Source organism: Rhamphochromis longiceps, linkage group LG6 (genome assembly GCF_057381845.1).
Source record: "Rhamphochromis longiceps isolate RC_006_pf linkage group LG6, R_longiceps_female_GT1.1, whole genome shotgun sequence".
NCBI lineage: Eukaryota > Metazoa > Chordata > Actinopteri > Cichliformes > Cichlidae > Rhamphochromis > Rhamphochromis longiceps.
The window spans coordinates 17,751,370-17,768,363 of record NC_140562.1 but is presented as its reverse complement, the minus strand read 5'-3'; the positions used below and the strand labels follow the sequence as shown (position 1 = coordinate 17,768,363).

Below are 16,994 nucleotides of genomic sequence, written 5' to 3'. Positions count from 1 at the left end.
CAAAAAAAAAAAAAAGTAAAATAAAAATAAATTAATGATTACAAACATCAATTTTTTTTAATTGCTTATGATAAAAATGCTTACTGTTTTAATTATTTATTCATATTGTGAGAAAATAATCTAATTAGCTAATTAATTAATTAATTAAACATGTCAAGACTTTGCTACATTTCAGTAAAATGTGTCGATAAATACGCCATTAAAGTCTGTGCAGCCTGGCATCAGCGTGAGCAGGAAAATAAATGATTAGGGTGAACAATCAGAAAAACGTGAGATTATGAGAGGTTTTTGCTTTTCAGCTTTTTTGTCACAATAATATATTGTTGTTTCATTCTAGTGTCGATGAAGCTTATTCTGATGTTTGAGAAGATTTTGTGGCAACTTAAGGGTGGGAGCCGAACCAAGAATTTGAAGGAAAAAATCAGAAAAGCTTAAAATCAATTCATGTTATGCAGATATTGTAAGAGAGCTGTACTGGTGGCGTTGCTGAACAGAAATCAAAATTGAGAAGAAGTTCATTATTGCAGCGGGTATTTGTCAGTTATTTTTCTGACTGCAAAAATGTAGATAACACCAGTATATTGCGGATGGCAGATTGGATCCGCCGTATTTTAAATGATTAAGATTAAAGACGTATACATGTATGTTACGAAGCCGTGAGTACAGTTTCACAGGTGTGTTAATGATGCCCCCCTTTGTTGCTCTATTTGATGTTAGAAGTTAGCTATTTTAAAGTTTAAGCCCTTTAAAACATTTAAAAAGTCATTTTAATCATCCATTATTATGTGTGGTCAAAATGCCCAAAATAAACATAAAATACACACTTCACATTTGAACAACTAATTATCAGTCCATTCCCTTAAATTGTGCAACTTTAGACATTTGTTGATTTACAATCAGTACAAACCCCATCTTCGTCTTTCTGTGTCTCTCTGGCTTTGGAGCATCTTGCGGTCACGCTGGAAAGCGGGAAACACTTAAACACAGACATAAAAGCCATCCTGTAGTTGTTGTTCATCCAGCCGTACAGGATGGGGTTGACGAATGTTGAGCACATTGCTATGATATGGAACACAGTGAAAAGCAGCTTGAAGTCCTTCATGTACGGCACGCTGCTGTCGATGTCAACGGCCAACTGGAAGGCGTGGAAAGGCAACCAGCTGACGGCAAAGACCACCACCATGGTCAGGAGCATCTTGGTGGTCTTCTTCCTTCGCTGATTACGGTCATTTCGATCGTTTCGATGAGCCATGTGATTCTTCAGTTTATTCCAGATGCGAATGTAAGCGACAGAGTTGATTATTAAAGGCAAACAGTACTGAATCAGAAGCATCGATGTACTGTAGATGGCTCCATTCATGCTGCTTCCCGGCCACTTCTCCGCACACACGTGAAGAGTCTCGGCCGGCGACAGATCAAGCATCTCGTACTCCCTGAAAATGGCAAGGGGACTAGCCAACAGGGCACTGACGGCCCACGTGATGACGATAACAACAGCACACATGTCTTTGGACATCTTAGTCTCCATGTGGTAGACAATGTTCCTGTGGCGGTCCAGAGCAATGATATTCAGAGTGATGGTGGACACGTGCACAGCCATGCCTTGAGCACAGGGTAGCATGAAGCACAACACCTGACCAAACATCCATTTGCCATAGAGGGTGTTGACAAGGGTGGAAGGTAAGCACAGCGTGTTTACGAGCAAGTCAGCAACAGCCAAGTTTACGATAAAGAAATTGGTCACGGTCCGCAGATTTTTGAACTTGTAGACGACATATATCACTAAGGAGTTCCCAGTGACTCCAAACAGGATGATTGTGCTGTAAGCAAGGATGAGGATAACTTGAACTGCAACCAGCCTTGTGCTGTCATCCTCCATGAGAAAGTTCTCACCATACACTGTGTACGCGGTTGAGCAGCAGTTAGAAGGTTGAAGCTGATAATCTTCTACTTGAGTCATGTTTAATTGTTCTGCTGTGTTCATGACTAAAAGAACCAGAGTAAATCTGTGGAACAAAAAGTAGATATGGACATTAGTTGTGGCTCATGTAATAGTCTATTAACCATTAGCCAGTAGTTTATATTGCGTGCTCTATTAGTAGTATTAGTATTAAGTCTGCATTAGTCAAAATCACAAGTAAGCTCTGTAAAATGCAAATCTACACGTGAGAAGTCACTGAGGGACAGCCCTCATTTTAATTAATTCATACATTGAAAGTTTTTTTTTTTATGTGGTTTAACTTTGAAAAGTCCACCATTTATGTTAAATATCAGCCAGTTACCAAAAACCTCACAGTTACACTGGAGTTTTGACAGAACACTTGTTGGTGGCACATAGGTTTGCTTTGGGTGATTGCAGATATTGACTCCGAAGGCTTGGCTTCTATCCAAGAGCACAATGCGCTTCTGATGGGGTGGATTTCCTTTTAAGAGGTCTTGGAATACAATGAACGCAGGAACCAGAGCCACATACTGTAACGAGCAGTGCCGCAATTATCTTTCAGTGCGGCAAACACAAATCTGTCACTAGCTGAGAATACTAACCCCCTTCTCAGCTGCTGGGTTGTGAAAATCTTAAATTAACATTTACATGCCCTATAGGATGCACCGCGCTTTTGTGGGGGGCTTGTAAAAAATTGCAAATGCAACAGTTATTAAGTCATGTGGCAATTTGTGATGGCTATTTATCAAGAAAAAACACGTGACAGTTTGAGTATAAATGAGACAGCTACTCTGATCAAGATCCACTCACCTCAATCTGCAGAGTGAGATTGTTAGATTCCGCTCATCGTTTGTGCCGCTAGTAAAGTTTTGGTGCTTTTCTTCTCGTTCCTGTCATGTCCAGATGAGCAAACCCATTTAAACACCAGCGGGGGGGGGGGGGAAGAAAAAGTGTCCTTATTCTGAGAAACAGCAGCAGCAGCAAAGCGCGCAACAGTTTGCCAGTGCGCACTGCGGTCCGTTTGGCGTCGAGGGTTCATTAACTGCTCTGTGAGACTGAGCGATACAGAAAAACGAGGCGGGTTAAGTAACAGAGAAGAAACGAGAACGCGGTCTTTTGGGGATCTTCATCCTGTGAGAGTACAAAATGTAATAAATGTGCGCCAACAATAGGAAAACCTAAAAGTGCAGATGCGTAGCGTGCTTTATATGGAGCATTTGAGCAATAGCAAAGTGTAAAGACTGTGAGAAGATGAGACTATAAAGTCAATTATAAAAATGTTTTATGTAGAAAATAAAAAAAAATAAGCTTGGCGACAACGTGCTTGCAGCATCTGCGTATTACAGGGACTCCGCTGATGAAGTCTGGGTGTGCCTCCGCAGACTGTTACGCAGCACCGGTAGCAGCTTTTTCTTTTATCTTTTGGGGTTTTTCATAATTAGTATTTGCAGTTTAATAACTGCGCCTAGAACATAAACACTATTGTATGGTATTAAAAACTCTAAACAGATTCCTCCAAATGCGTCAAGGTGCAGCTAGGACGTGACTCCAACATGTCCTCGAAATGCTACTTGCAACAACAAAATTTACCGTGACTTAAAATCAAGTCACAAGCTAGAGCATATTTAGCATCTTCTCAACTTTGTAAGCAGTGAGTCAAATGTGACATAAATTTACCACCCACGCGTTAATTATCTCTGGACACTTAGGAGCTGAACAGTGGCGTGTCCAGCGGGGGCCTGGGGCACAGGCCACCCCCCCAACCAGACTGGCCACCCCAGGTGCCACTCCGAAGCTAAAACAATAAAATTTAATGAAATATCAAATGTACGATTATGGTTTCACAGTGAAGCTCAGATATCCGAGGGTAAGTGAATGGAGCACCGGCTTCTGCACTATGAGCATCATGTTAGCAAAGGTAGGAGAGCCAAGCACAAAAGACGGCACCGCAGAAAACATTTTTTCTGCGAAAGATTAACAAGTTAACATAGCTGGACTAGCCATCGGACATTTGCATGGTGGGCTGATGACTTATTTTTTTATTTTTTTTGTAACGGCATGAACAATGAGAGGTGGTGGATTGGCCAGATGCTGGCCAATGTGTAAAAATAACTCAGTTGTTTGGTGGTGGCTATGGCGGAGCTTCCACAGAGGCAACAGGTGGATGAGGGAAGGTGAGGCAGGAGGAGAGACCCGAGGCGGCCGCCGGTCCAAGTGTCAGGTGAACTGAACTTCAGGTAAGAAGTTATGACCTGCAGTCTATCTGGGTCAGATATAAACCAAGTTTAGGTGCAGTTTATTTTTGTTAAGCTGACTTTTTACAGTCAGTTACAATACCTCGTACTGCGTGAGCTAGAATGACGAGTTTCTATACAGCTGTTCGGTTGCTATGATGTTACTGATAGTGAACTTTATTTTATTCATAAGGTTAGTTAGTAGAGTTGCCAACAGCTCCTTAAAAAATGGAATGGTCCCTCATTCAGAGAAAATATTACACGTTTCGTATTGAGCTGAGAAGAGACGCAGTTTGTCCCGTACTTCAGCTAGGATGGAAAAAGACACAAAGCTGGAGTTATTCTGTCTTTACAGCTGCCTCTTCTATTGCTACTTCAATCATGAAACTGATCAGCTGATCAGCTTTTCTCTCTTGTTTGTTTATCGCCCACTTTGTGCCAGAAACAGGAAACCAGCGGATGTCACGCTAAACAACAGCAGCACGTTTAAGCTTGATCAGCTGTTGTTAGAATTTATTTAATATTAATTTCTAGTATCAGCTGATGTTTGCTGGAGCCACAGCTGTAAAGCTGCTGGTCATGATGTCGGTTTGGATATGTGGTGAGAGGGAAACATGAAGATGAAACCAGGAGACGTCCTTACTGGATCATCAGAGCTGTGATGGAGAAACAGGTTTACCTTTTAGGTCACATGAATGAGTTGAAGGGAAGTTATGAACTGTTTCTGAGAGACAAATAACACCAGGATCCTTTTTTACGTAGCTGACAGCTGGTAACTGTGCAGGGGCGGGTCTAGGAAAGTGTTGCCAGGGGGCCAGGTAGGGCATTAACAGGGAGAGGGGGGCACAAAGAAATACTTTTCTTTTTTTATTGTCAATTCAAATATCTAGCTTTTATTAAATAATTATCTGAATCTTGCGAACAAAGTTTTTATCTGACGTAAAATGTATAGAAATCATACATATACCAACAAGACTGTACATCACTGTCACAACAGCATTTGTTTTCATTCAAAGTCTTTATGGCTTTAATACCTGGTGGGCCGGTCTGTAGTCAAAATGCCCAATTTTTTGTCCCAGTCCAGCCCTGCAGGTTAATACTGGCAGTGTCACCATGCCAGCTGACTGTATTTCATTATCAGCCAATGCTGTTATTTATACATCAATATTACCAAAGTTTACCATAAGGCAGCATAGAAAGTATTTACTTGCTTTCAGGTTTTATTCAAATGTTAGTCTTTTCATTTGTTTCCCCACTTTTTTCCTGTTTCAAAATCAAACACCAGTTTGTGAGAAGATTATCTTCTTTTTTTTAACAGGCATTGGTTTTGCATTAGCATTGGCTAATTTGCCAATTGTATGTTAAAAATGTTCGTATTTTAATATTCAAAAATGTTTTTGCCCAAAACATATGTGCACTATATGTCAGTAAAAATACTATGCAAATATTGCTGTCCTTGAATGCTGAGTAAACACTGACTGATTGTATCTCTTCTACTTTATCAACGCAGTATCTAAAAACTTTGCACTGTAGTGGTTAAAATCTCATTCTAATAAGAGTTAAAAGCGCATTCGGTTATTAGGTTTACAGGGTTATTGAATTATGGTTAATGGTTGGTAGAATTGTTTTTAACATTATCTGCCAATTACATCTGCCACCCTTCTCCAAATCTGTGCCCCTACCTGGCCCCCCCAACAAAAATTTTCTAGACACGCCACTGTATAGTGTATGTAATTAAAGTTGTATGTAATTGATGTTGTTTTCTTTTTGATTGTTTATTAGTATGTTTGCATTGTTAAATTACGTTGTTACATGAAACAATATCAGTTTCAGTTATATGAGCGTCCGTGAGTCTCTGCCGCTTTTTTTCACTGATGCCATCAATCAGCATCCTCTGAAACGTCTTTTTTCCCCACAAACTCATCATTAGAGACCTCACTTTTTATATTCTGGTGAATAACAGCGCAGGTTCCAGCTTAAGGTCTAGTTCAGTGAAGCAGGTCCATTTCAAATTGTTAAGCCTGCGGCTTATAATTGCAATCATTTGATTACCGCTGTTATAAACCAAGTCACCATGTGGCCATTAGGAACTGAGTTACTGTAGAACTGTCTCCTTGGCAAACGCCTACCAAACTTGCCCATAGAGCTACAACACAGATGGTGAAATAATGAGGAAAGAAAAACAGGAAACCTGGGCAAGGCTTTCAGGAAGATTGCAGCAGGCTGAGCAGAGTGTAAATGATCTTCTTTAATATGGTAGCAAGAAATGATTCTTCATTTGTCATTGCAGATGCCTCACACTGTGATTTAAGGCTTCAGCTCCTGGTCAAGGAAAAAAAGAACATTTCTGTATTAGTAAGAGGTCCACATAGATTATGTGTGTGTGTGTGTGTGTGTGTGTACTCTATGTCAGAATAAAATGTTTTTTTCTATTATACAATTCTTAAATTGTATCTGTTTCACTAAATAGCTAGTGCAGGGATAAATATGTAAATGAATCAGAATTTATTTGCCTCTTATTTCATGTTTTATTCATCCTATTTAGCCTCTTACCCTCACAGGCTGCAGCCTCCTGTGACCCTGACTTGGAGAAGCGATTAATAGAATGGATGCATGGGTGCATGGATAACCTTTTTCTTTTTTTTACAGTACAATTTTGTTATTCATTGTCTCAGCTCACATCTTAGAAATTAGACTTATTTGATGCACTCAACTGGCAGCGAGCAGGTAATTGAACATGACAGCATTTACATAGACATCATTGAATTGTGCACTGGAGACATCAAAAACAACTGAAGCAAACCTAAATACCTGCAGAATTTTGCTTGCTGTGTGTCTGTAGAGGATGACACGACATATATCATTCTGAACAACAAAGTGTTTGATATGATAAAATACACAGAGAAACGTCTCTGTTGCAAAGAAACCAAATGTTAACCAAATAAAGACAGTGGTCAGTGCTGCAGAACCTGATGCCATATTAAGATCCAAAGACCAGATGTCAGTTTGTACTTAAAGTGATTATGCAGGGGACTGTATGCCTTTTCCCCTGTGGAACATGGTCCTGCGCCCTGCTGGACCCTTCTGCCCCTCCTTGGGATGAGGTTGCTTGTTGGTTCTGGGGTACATGGCTGGATGTTCTGGTGTGGACTTTGGCCCGCTCCCTTGGAGGCTGGGCGTGGCTTAGACCTCCTCTTTGTCAGCAGGCTCTGGCAGGTGCGGGATAGTTCTAGGCTGCCTGGGACCCTCAACTCTTCTCTTCTCAGCTTGCACCAGGGTGGCCAGCCTCTGGCAGGGTTGACTCTGAGACTCTCACCCTTTGGTCGTGGGCATCCCATCTGAGGCCTCAATCCTTCTCCTGCTGGGATGGGTGTGCGGTTGTCACCGAGATGTGTGGCCACAGGTCTAAGGTACTCTTGGGGGCTGCAGATAGCGCAGTTGTCCATCTCTGGTTCCATCTCTGTCTGCTTCTGGCTCATGGGAGGCATTATTGTGGCTTCCCACCCTAATTAGCAATTACATTTGTGACAAAGACACAGGCATTGTAACACACTCTCTCTCTGACACACTCATTAACGCTACAAGAAAATTGTTGATTTATGTATCTGTGTATTTTTCATTTTTGTGTGTGCTGCATGTTTGTGTTTTTCTTAAAGGAGCAGCAGTTGGCGATACATTCTGCATTTCCATTCGTACTCTATTCTTTTATTATATTTGCCCAATATTTCCCCAGCCCCCGCTTCCTATGAGTGCTAGGCGCTCATACTGTACCACATATAATGTAATAACTGAAATACTCAGAAATAGAAATAAATAAATCAACAGATAAAAGATTCACATGAACAAGAGGAGCCTGTAGAGACTCTATGTAGCTGTTCTTGTAAAAGCAAACTGAGTTTAGCACCACAGTGCATTCAGATCACAATTCTGACTGTAAAAGCTGACAGCTAGAGCAACGTCTCTTTTTCAGTGGAAGCTGACGTTAACCGATTAAAGACAGTGATAAACCAAACGTTGCTTGGTCAGTGCTGCAGAACCTGATATCATATTAAGATCCAAAGACCAGATGTCAGTTTGTAGTTAAAGTGATTATGCAGGGGACATTTTGCTGTATGCTGTTAAACGTGTTACCTTCAGTCAGTACTAATGGAGTTAAAACTGAAACATGTAGACAAATCCACATCAGTTTTGTCTCACATGGTCAATTCTTTGTGGATGTCCAAATGAAATGTAAACCTCTGACATGATTATTATTTGGACTTTAAATATTATTTTTACTTTATTTTGAAGAGAGATGACACAAAAACAGGAAGAATGGCATGAAAAATGCTACACTAACGTTTGCAAGTGTTTTTGTTATCGGTGAAACTGAGTTCTTACTTAAAGCCAGCTTGCTTGGTGTGTTTACGTCACTGTATCTCAAAAGGTGATCATGAGTCTCTTCACTCATGGCTGCTGCACATTTTCATTGTGCACAGCAAGACACATGCAGGGCTTCCAGTGTAGTCAATTAAAATTAGCATTGCCACACTGCTCTCGCACAGCCAGGGCTAATAGCCGCGCTGCCTTCTGGTTGACTAATTTTCTGCCTCAGTATTTATCATAATTACTGCAGTTGCTGCTGTGTCATATTTACTCCTAGTAACTAATAAAGCTGTAATATGCAAGCAACAAAAATAAACAAATAAATAAATAAGGGAGAACAGGAACAGGAAGATATTGTGGCCAACAATAATAAATTCATAGAACTCAATCAAAAGATAGCATTTATGGACAGTGTGTTCAAAACACTTGTTTAACATGCAGAAAAATGAGCTAAAAAGCTCAGTAAAAGCGATGAAATGGATCTGAGGAACATGCTGTTCAGAGCAAATAACAGTGTTGTATACAGTGACACTATATATTTTCACATCATTGCAGGCTGATACAGTCGTTTGGGTAGTTTGGTTTACTTACAAAAGCTTCCAGATTTGACATCGGAGTAGTTCTTGGACTTTATTTGCATGTAAACGTGGGCGTCATTTGCATATGTGAGTACGCACTGATATCCCCATGCTCATGTTGTTGTTCCTATATCATCATAATAAAGTTGATCCAGGATCAGCATTGCAGCTGACCAATGACATGTCTGACCATTCAGTTACCATTACCAAAAATTTGGCTATTGTTATTAAAAACGAATCGCTAGAAAGATATAAATTTGGCTAACAGCAAACTTACCTTGATAATATGCTTATTATATTGTATAAATGAACTTTGAAAAACACTTGAAAGATGAGATTTTTATATAAACAGTTTTGGCTCATTTACAGTAGCTGCGTTTGGTCTGTTTAAATCTGTAAGAAAGAGAGTTTAGGTAAACTCACTCAAGCAGTTTGTGCAGCAAATATTTTATAGCCTCACACTGGTGGAGTCACGATGTGCGTCACTGTAATTTCAAGCACATCAGCGCATCAGGATGCACTGCTGTTCAATTCCGTCCTTCAGTGCACATCCACTCTCCAGAAGAGCATATTTCTTGCCATCTTCACCCCACTTATCACTTTATTGGCTACTGTATTTTGAAGCCTTTGAAGCCTTTTTCCAGTCTTATCAAACACCTGAAGCACTTTTGCACCGCAAACCACTTTTACCATTTCACGCACATTTGTATAGCGCTTTTATCCTACACATTTTTTATCCGTCCAAAAGCTAATTCCACACCACAATAATACACACGAGGCTTGAAAGAACTGCGGATCAAACCATAAACCCTCTGATAAGTAGTAGTAACTTCCTATACCACAATTACAAATCTCTGTCACAGAAATTATGTTCATAGATTAGTTATTTTCCAAATCATGTTCTGGTGGTACAGTCAGTGTCCTGAAGAGAACCACGTTAAACTTTGGTGGTATTACAAAAGGATTTTGATAGAGCAGAGGTCCCCAACCTTTTTTGCGCCACGGACCGGTTTGTGCCCGACAATATTTTCACGGACCGGCCTTTAAGGTGTCGCGGATAAATACAACAAAATAAAACTAGTACCGGTACCGAAAAAAAAATAAGATTTATTCATAACACACGTGAAAAGACCCAGGAAAACCGAGTTAACGAAAAAAACGATAACAAAATAACGATAAAAACCGATAAAAACCCTGAAAACCATACATTTCACACCCGAGTCTCACTCTCGCGGCCCGGTACCAAATGACTCACGGACCAGTCCGTGGCCCGGGGGTTTGGGGACCGCTGTGATAGAGTTTAAATACATTTATAAACACTGTTTGTAAAATTGCACCCATTCATCCTTTCTCTTCCGCTTATCCTTATCAGGTTTGCTGGAGTTATCATAGGTGAGAGGCAGGGTACACCCTGGACAGGTCACCAGTCTGATGCAGGACTAACACAGAGAGACAGACAACCAGCAACACTCACAACTCAGTTTAGACTCACCAATTAACACATCATTAACTGCATGTCTGTGGACTGTTGGAGGAAGCTGGAGTACCTGGAGAGAACCCATGCAAACTCCACACAGAAACAAGGTTGGAGTCAAACTCAGGACCTTCTTGCTGTGAGGGAACAGCACTGACCACAGCACCACCATGCATTTAATATCTTTAGATTTCTGATTTACATAATTTAAAATGTTCTTAAGAAGAAAGCGAAATTCACTTTTTACCCCTCAGTTGCAAAAGGCTGATGGGTTATTGTCATCACCCCACCAGGCAGGCAGGTGGACAGCATGGACACCCAAGATTGTGAATGAATAACTGGAGAAGGAGGTGATGCGGGGTTTTGAAATTGATGCCATATGTGCATCTACTGAAAACCTTGGACAAATTCAAATATCAGTGAACCTTGATCCCGAGGTCGAAGTCAAAGGTCACATTCTGAATATCTTGTGAATGCAATAACTGAACATGGAAGTCACCTATGATAAAAATTTATACCACGTGTGCATGCACTAAGACGCTGAGGCGTGGCACTGGCAGCTACCACTATTTTTATTTTTATTTATATAGCACCAGTTCACAACAACTGTTGCCTCGTGGCACTTTGTATTATAACGGATGTGAACAATCCCCAATCAGCAACATTTAGCCACAGTGGCAGCAATGAGCTCCCCTTTAACAGGAAGAGACCTCCAGTGGAAGCAGACTCTGATTTTTATGGGAAAAAAGTTGTCCAGAGCATACATAAAAATACAAAATATATTTTGTGACAGAACTAGGAAATGTTTGAGTGCCCTGGAAATATTTTAAAAGGACAATTCCAGACATTTAGTTGAGTAACTATAGCCACTAATGTTAATGTTTGGACCACGTTTGACAGTTAGGGTAGGGAAAACTGGTGACAGCAATAATAAAGCTCAAGGCACCTACAGCTCAATGTCTCAACTGTAAAAAAGTCATTCAAATATTATCAGTTTGTGTGTATTATAAATATTAAAAAATGATTATAATGAAATATAAGAGTGTTTACGCACAGTGTACTCCTGCTTTAGCTTTTGGGCTCTTAAAATAGATTTAGCCCACTTTCTTCTCATAGACACAGACCTTTTTTTTCTTAAAGCTGCCATGTGAAATATGTCTCGAGGTATTTAATAGAAGCTGAATAAGGGAGACATCTGACACCATGTGAGATTATAGAAATGAAAATTAGATTTCTCTTAGTGAATCCAACTTAGCCCTGGAAATCGTCAATTTTAGAGGCGACAAAACCCAGTTACACTTCCATCTCAGCAGGGTCTGTGCACCTGCACTCCTTTTATTAGAACCTGTGGGGTTCAGCCCATTACATCAACCTATCTTAAATCAATATGTAGTGCTTCTCTGCGGGATTAGTGCTTAAGTGTAATGGTAAGGCAATTATCCTTCTTTAACTCTGGTCTTGGTCTGCCTTTGATACTCAGACGAAAGACAGACATACACTTGCACCTATAGAATGACTCCTATAAACTCATTTAATGACTCGTTAAATGTTCACATTGTAGATGTCCAGATGGAAACATCAAGAGTTGGATCTTGGACTTAGTTTGACTTATGCAGAAGACGTTATATGCGGTTGTGCAGTTTTTTCATGCCCCACATACATTTTTATGTCATTTTAAGTGTTAGTGTGCTTGTATTGCTTTTCTCTGCTCCACTATTGTTGTTGAATGTGTTTGTATGTTAAAAAAAATGAATAAAGTTCACTTGACTTCACATATCAGTGTTTTTATCATTTATTCTTATTTTTAACAATAAAAAAACAGTGACCACAATGAATTTTAATTTGATAAAGGCAGGAGAGACATACCCATTCATGCTCACATGTGTTGGTTCCTCACCCCACCAGTGGGGACTGCCCACGATCTTAATCTTAATTCATGATCTACTTAATCCGGTTGTTCAGTGATGACACGACGAATCCTACTTCCGGGCCTAAAGTAGTCTGCGTTTAATATGGCTTTTGTGTTGTTAACATGTTTAATGTTTTGTATTTTCTTCTATTTAAACAGTCTACTAAAACAGTCAGTGATCACTGTTGACCTCCCTCGGCTTTTATTACCGCTAATCATTTATTTAAGCTCAGTTTTTAAAACTTTAGGATGTAACTACAGCCCAGCCCATGCAGCAGTATATGAATGACTAACCTCGTATTGTGGATGGATTATCTCAGTTGTTCTCCTGGCTGAAGTTTGGTCCTTTTACAGCATCCTGCCATGCGATTACATTTGTTCCTGACCACCGAGAACACTCACGTTAACTTTTATCGAGCGGGAAAAAAAAGTTAGCTTGTTTATATTATGCTAACATAGCTGTGTCGCTAGCGGTCACGTAGCACATCATTATATACCAGCTAGCCCAACTTCAGTAACCCTACAAACGTCACTGCTGTTTAGTTTTCTGTCTTCATTTATGTTGGAAGTGATAACAAAGCTGCACGTTTTAATTTGTTTCCAAAACCCCGCAGTCAGGACATGCTATATTGTATTTAGATAGAAGCTAGCGAGCTAACTTCCTGCTAACTTCTAACTCCGTTAAATGTCATAAATTCCGTTTTCATGGATGCCTTGATGTTAAACTCAATTGTTACACCTGGTAGAGCAGAACACTGATCATTTTATTAAAGATGAAAGACTTTAGGGGGCGCTCGTGTGCAGCTATGGAGTAGACGTGTTTTCTGTGCTCTCCGTGCCTTCTCACTCATAAAGTTGCACTTTAAGTTTATTTCTAGCTGGGTAGTTTTAAAATCTGTTTCGTGGACTGTCGGAGCCGATCTTTTGTCATCATGCCGAAGAAAGATGAGAGCCAGAGGGATACATCCAAGGCGAGTCAGTCGGCGGCAGGTAATGATGCCATATTAGCGGCTATCGCTAACCATGGAGCTGAGCTTTCCAAAATAACCTCGCTCGTGGACGGGTTGAAGAAGTCGGTTGAGGGCCGTCTCGATGCAATTGATGCAACGCTAACTTCTCTCCAGAAGAAATATCATGAGTCTGAGCGCCGGTTTGAAGACCTATGTCCGCTAACGATAGCCGATTAGCAGCGCTGGAAGCATCGTGCAAAGAGCTACAGGTGGTTAACACTCTCCTCAAAGCTAAAGTCAACGATCTGGAGGGGCGCTCTCGCCAACTCAACGTGAGGATTGCGGGAGTTAAGGAAGGGGATGAGAAAGGCAGCCCTACCGACTTCGTTGCTAACCTACTTCCAGAGCTTTTGGGTCGTGAGAACTTCAGCAGGCCGATAAAAATAGACCGAGCCCACCGTAGCCTGAGACCGAAGCCACAGCCCAATGAACGGCCACGTGTCATCATCGCTAAAGTCCACAACGACCGGGATGTGTTTGACATACTACGACTCAGCAGGCAAAGGTCTCCTTTGCTGTACCGCGGAGACAGAGTTTCCATTTTTCCTGATTACACTGCGGAGGTCTCGGCGCAGCGGCAGGCCTTTGGTGGTGTGAGGAAGCGGCTGATCGACGCCGGTGCTAAGTGCTCTCTTCGCTTTCCCGCAAAGCTCCATGTCGAATATAACAACACATCGAAGACTTTTATGTTGCCGGAGGAAGCTGCACGGTTTGCTGACTCCATTGGCTCTGCAAATGAATAATAATTCACAAGTGACTTACTAATTTCACGACATGTTTACATATTCGCGCATTTTCTGCAGTAATGTTCTCTACCCAGCTATGTTGAATGTTTTGATCCAACATCTTTGTCCTCAGCTGATCAATGCGCAATATAAAGGTTTTTTTGGTTTGCATACTGTGATTTACATACTGTAGAGTTCATCTCTTTCCCGCACTGAAACGGTGTACAGTGCCTATTTTGCCTATTGGGTTTTGCTTCTGCAGTATTTGTGTTACGTTGTGATATTGGGGATATGCACATGTTTCTGTATGCTCTGTCTCATTTCTGCATATTTGCAGTTTTGTTGCAACGGTTAAAGTTTTATATCCATCTAGATATTTGAGTTGGATCTTTCGTACTTGGTGCACAATTTTGTTTTTCATGTTTGTTAAATAGATTATATGTGGGGCGCACGGGGCTCCACGGTATTTTTTTTTTTGAGTATTAGCGTTCAGTCAGGCTGGCCCTGGTTCCCGGCTGCCTCCCTGTTGGATATAGGGGGTGTTCCGCTATCTTTTTTTCTGCGGTTTGTGGGGTGGGTGGGGGTGGGAGGGGGGGGGGGGGGGGGGGGTCTACTTGTTTCTAAATATGTGTCGTTTTTGTTTTTTGATGTAAGTGCCAGCTCAAACCTCAAAGCCTTCATTTTGTCCTTCCACATCGTCGTACACCATCCACTCACTTAAGATGGGGATGAGCCACATCACTTTTACGACCTGGAATTGTCGGGGTATGGGCAAAGCTCTTAAACGTGGTAAAGTATTTTCGCATTTAAAATCTCTGTCTTCTGATATAATTTTTTTACAGGAGACCCATATCCAACCTTCAGAGCAGAGGCGATTAAGATCGGTATGGGTGTCACAGGTGTACCAGTCCGCCTTTTCTTCCAGGGCGAGAGGGGTTGCCATTCTTGTTCGCAGAACTATTCCTTTTATATTCAAAACTCAGATATGTGATCCAGGTGGGAGGTTCATACTTGTTACAGGTACAGTCAACTCCACCCCTGTAGTCCTCTTGAACATCTATGCCCCTAATTTTGACAACCCTGACTTCTTTAGTAAAATATTCAATCTTGTTTCACAATACAATGACCATAATATCATTATCGGTGGTGATTTTAATTGTTATTTCGATCCATTGTTGGATAGGTCTTCTGCGTCCCTGGCCCCAACCTTGAGAGCTGTTTCTGTACTCAATACTCTTACTAAATCTTTGGACTTGGTTGACATTTGGAGGCACCAGCATCCGTTAGAAAAGCAATACTCTTTCTTCTCCCCTGTCCATGGCAGCTTCAGTAGAATTGACTATTTTCTTATTGATTCCAGGCTTATTTCGAAGGTGGTTAGTTCCACTTATCACAGTATTTTAGTTTCGGACCACGCACCTCTCTCAACGGTAATTGACTTCAACCTATATACCCCCCAATACAATTGGAAATTTAACCCCTCTTTATATCTAAATGACTCTTTTACGGTTTACCTATCTACTAAAATCGCAGAATTTTTACAATTTAATGATAATGGTGTAGTTTCAGACTCTGTTTTGTGGGAGTCCTTTAAAGTCGTTATTAGAGGTCATATTATTGCTTATCAAGCTTCTCAGAAGAGGGACAAACTCAGGCTGCGTACTAATATTGAGGCAGAGCTGGCTGTGTTGGAGGAGAAGTATCGCGATACCGGGGCTGCTGACACACTTAATACCATTCTCAAATTGAAATATGACTACAACCACATGTTGGGGGAGCAGGTCATGAATTGTATTTGTCGATTAAAACAGAAGCATTTTGAGCTTGGTGAAAAGGCTGACAAGGTGCTTTCCAGACAGCTGAAGGGCATTCAAGCTGAAAGGGCGATACACAGAATTCTCTCTGCAACTGGCCAGTTGCTGTCTGATCACAAGCAGATAAATGACAGATTTCGCAGTTTTTATTGTCAGTTATACACATCTAGTACCATGGCCACAGTTGCTGAAATCACTAATTTTCTTAATGCTTTAGACATCCCGACTCTTCCTGAGGCTGCACGGGGCTTACTCGATGCAGACTTTACGCTGGAGGAAATTAGAAATGCAATCTGCTCCTTTCCTAATGGAAAAGCTTGTGGTCCGGACGGTTTCGGGATAGAGCTTTATAAGACACATATTGACGTTATCGCTCCCCTGCTACTTCGGATGGTAAATTGCGCAGTGTTAAACGGCTCATTCCTTCATTCTTTCTACGATGCCCATATATGTCTCCTCCTGAAAAAAGACAGAGACGAAACTAATGTTTCTTCCTATCGTCCCCTAAGTCTTCTCAACTCAGACCAAAAGATAATTGCTAAAGTCCTAACCAACCGGTTAAATAAGCATATAGGCTCTATAATTCATCCTGACCAATCGGGTTTTATCCCCAATAGATTCTCTTTTTCTAATACTAGATGTCTCTTAAATGCGATGTACTCAACGACACTGCCCAATTCTGCGGTGATTTCACTCGATGCCCAGCAGGCTTTCGACCAGGTGGAATGGAGTTATTTGTTTGCTACTCTTGAAAAATTTGGTTTTGGGTCGAATTTTTTGAATATGATTAAGTTGCTTTACGCTTGCCCTCGTTCCTCGGTCCTTACCAACCATGAGAGGTCGCTCCCGTTCCTCTTACACCGTGGGACAAGGCAGGGTTGTTGCCTCTCTCCAATGCTTTTTGCTTTAGCTCTTGAGCCGTTGGCCATTGCCATCAGAGCCA

At 41.1% G+C, this 16,994-nt stretch overlaps 1 protein-coding gene across 1 annotated transcript; it reads right to left on the bottom strand.

Annotated features, from left to right (window-relative positions):
- npy2r (neuropeptide Y receptor Y2) lies at positions 1–2,897 on the bottom strand. Its single transcript, XM_085408525.1, has 2 exons — positions 2,753–2,897; positions 1–2,006 (listed from the first exon to the last, which is right to left on the bottom strand). Exon 2 carries the CDS (start codon positions 1,982–1,984, stop codon positions 875–877), a length of 1,110 nt encoding a protein of 369 aa, XP_085264651.1. The 5' UTR covers positions 1,985–2,006; positions 2,753–2,897; the 3' UTR covers positions 1–874.
- Positions 2,898–16,994: the final 14,097 nt, after the last annotated feature.

What these genes read in the sequence shown, in the direction of transcription:
- npy2r (XM_085408525.1), bottom strand. Translation starts at nt 1,984, where the DNA reads ATGAACACAGCAGAACAATTAAACATGACTCAAGTAGAAGATTATCAG.